Source organism: Macrobrachium nipponense, chromosome 17, assembly GCF_015104395.2.
Source record: "Macrobrachium nipponense isolate FS-2020 chromosome 17, ASM1510439v2, whole genome shotgun sequence".
NCBI classification, from domain to species: domain Eukaryota; kingdom Metazoa; phylum Arthropoda; class Malacostraca; order Decapoda; family Palaemonidae; genus Macrobrachium; species Macrobrachium nipponense.
The window spans coordinates 64,875,259-64,877,169 of NC_087210.1; the positions used below are offsets into that span (position 1 = coordinate 64,875,259).

General features: G+C 41.9%; 1 protein-coding gene across 1 annotated transcript; it reads left to right on the forward strand.

Annotated features, from left to right (window-relative positions):
* Positions 1-392: 392 nt before the first annotated feature.
* LOC135195924 (zinc finger BED domain-containing protein 5-like) lies at positions 393-1,073 on the forward strand. Its single transcript, XM_064222428.1, has one exon. It carries the CDS (start codon positions 393-395, stop codon positions 1,071-1,073), a length of 681 nt encoding a protein of 226 aa, XP_064078498.1.
* The last annotated feature ends 838 nt before the right edge of the window (positions 1,074-1,911 follow it).

Genomic DNA, 1,911 nt, shown 5'->3' on the forward strand with positions numbered 1-1,911 from the left:
CCAACTCTACTGTAGGACTAATCCTCAATGGTTTGTCTGTCACTACAGGACAAGGAATAAATGGCACACCATCAACTTCATTCCCCAACAGAACATGTACACCTTCCACAGCCAGTGAGTCCTTTACAGCAAAATCAACATTCCCTGTCACCAATTCACACGACAGGTGTAAGCGGCATATAGGAGTTACTTCCTCTCCTCCTATACCAGTGTTTCTTAACCTGGGGGGCGCGCCCCCCTAGGAGGGCGTCAGTGATTTCCAGGGGGGCACGAGCCTCAGGTGAAAAGAAAAAGTTTTTCCATTTATGGGTTATTTTTAAGACAAAAGCATGGAATCCGAACATGAAGCCTTGCTTTTTCACATGAACGTCCGATGGCTATTAAAAGGGAACATGCTTGGACGGCTTTATGAGCTACGAGAAGAAGTAGCAATATTTTTAGATTCACAGCAGAAGGCAGACTTTCATGACAATTTCCAATCTGAAGGCTTTCAGATAACTCTAGCTTACCTGGTGGACATTTTTGAAGTATTGAATGCTGTGAACCTTAAACAACAAGGGAAAAGCATCAACATCATCACGCACCATGACATCATTCGAGCCTTCATGGCCAAACTCGACCTCTGGAAATGTCGGGTTCAGCAGGGAAATGCAGCCAGTTTTAGGAACTTGGATTCTGCTCTCGCTGACAGTAAGCTCGTCTCTGACTTGAAAGCAGAATTCATCAGATACTTCCCAGATATAGATGACAAGCGTGAAGCCTGGAAATTCATCAGGAACCCATTTCAATGTGAAGTAACTGATGTTGCTGATGAAGTCCAAGAAGAGTTCCTAGAATTGAAGTTCAACTCTACAGCTAAAGAAGACTTCAAAGATATGGATTTGGAGACGTTCTGGGGCAAATACCTTCCTGTTTACCCTCTGATCTCACATCAGGCTCTTCGGATTCTAACAATGTTTGGATCCACATATCTATGTGAAACTGCATTTTCCACGCTCGTTGCTATCAAAACCAAGGACTTACGTTGTGCACTCTCAAGCATTCGACCATGTATTCAACATCTGGTAGCTTAGAGCAGTGTCAAATATCTCACTAATGTAATTCATGCCTAGTAAATTGACTAAAAAGCCATTTTTATTCATTTTCTTTTTAAATGTGGGAGTGAAATTTGTCTATAGATGCAAGGGGGGCGTGGAGGGAAAGAGCTGTTCCTAGAGGGGGCGTGGTAGTGAAAAGGTTAAGAACCACTGTCCTATACCCTTCAAAATAACTGAATCTCCTGTGAGACTCTTCTCCAACTGAGGGTGAGAACCACGTACTACCACACTATGGTTACTCCCTGTATCACGTAATATCTTGACTGGTATCTGCATACTTCCTTTTTGAGTTGACAGCATACCCTCATATATATATGGCTGAAAAGCCTCCACACTGCTAAGCCACTCACTGCTTGAGGTAACATTTCCACTGGTTGCTAAACATTCAGCTTGTTTAGTTTCATTCTTCTCTGGAGTCTGATTCTTTCCCACACTGCTCTTCATAGTTTGTTTCACCTGGTCACCTTTTACAACTTGACCAACTGGTTTTGTCTGCTTTTGATTCCGGTAACACTCTTGACTGTAGTGTCCTACTCTTCCACACTTGCAACAGACAACATTAGGTTTCTGTAACTGTCTTGAAAAACTGGATGAGGATTTCACATTAGTTTGCTGAGATGTATTACCTTGTGTATTCTTGTTAGTATCACTTGAAGGTTTCCCATTAAATTTGTTCCTGTTATTTGGATAAGACTTAAAACCTGGGCGTTGTCGACTCTGGTACTTGACATTGTAATTACGTTTACTACTGATTATATTATAATCTTCACTTAGTGTAGCAGCTTTGTCAAGTTTCTTCACTTCTCTCTCTCTC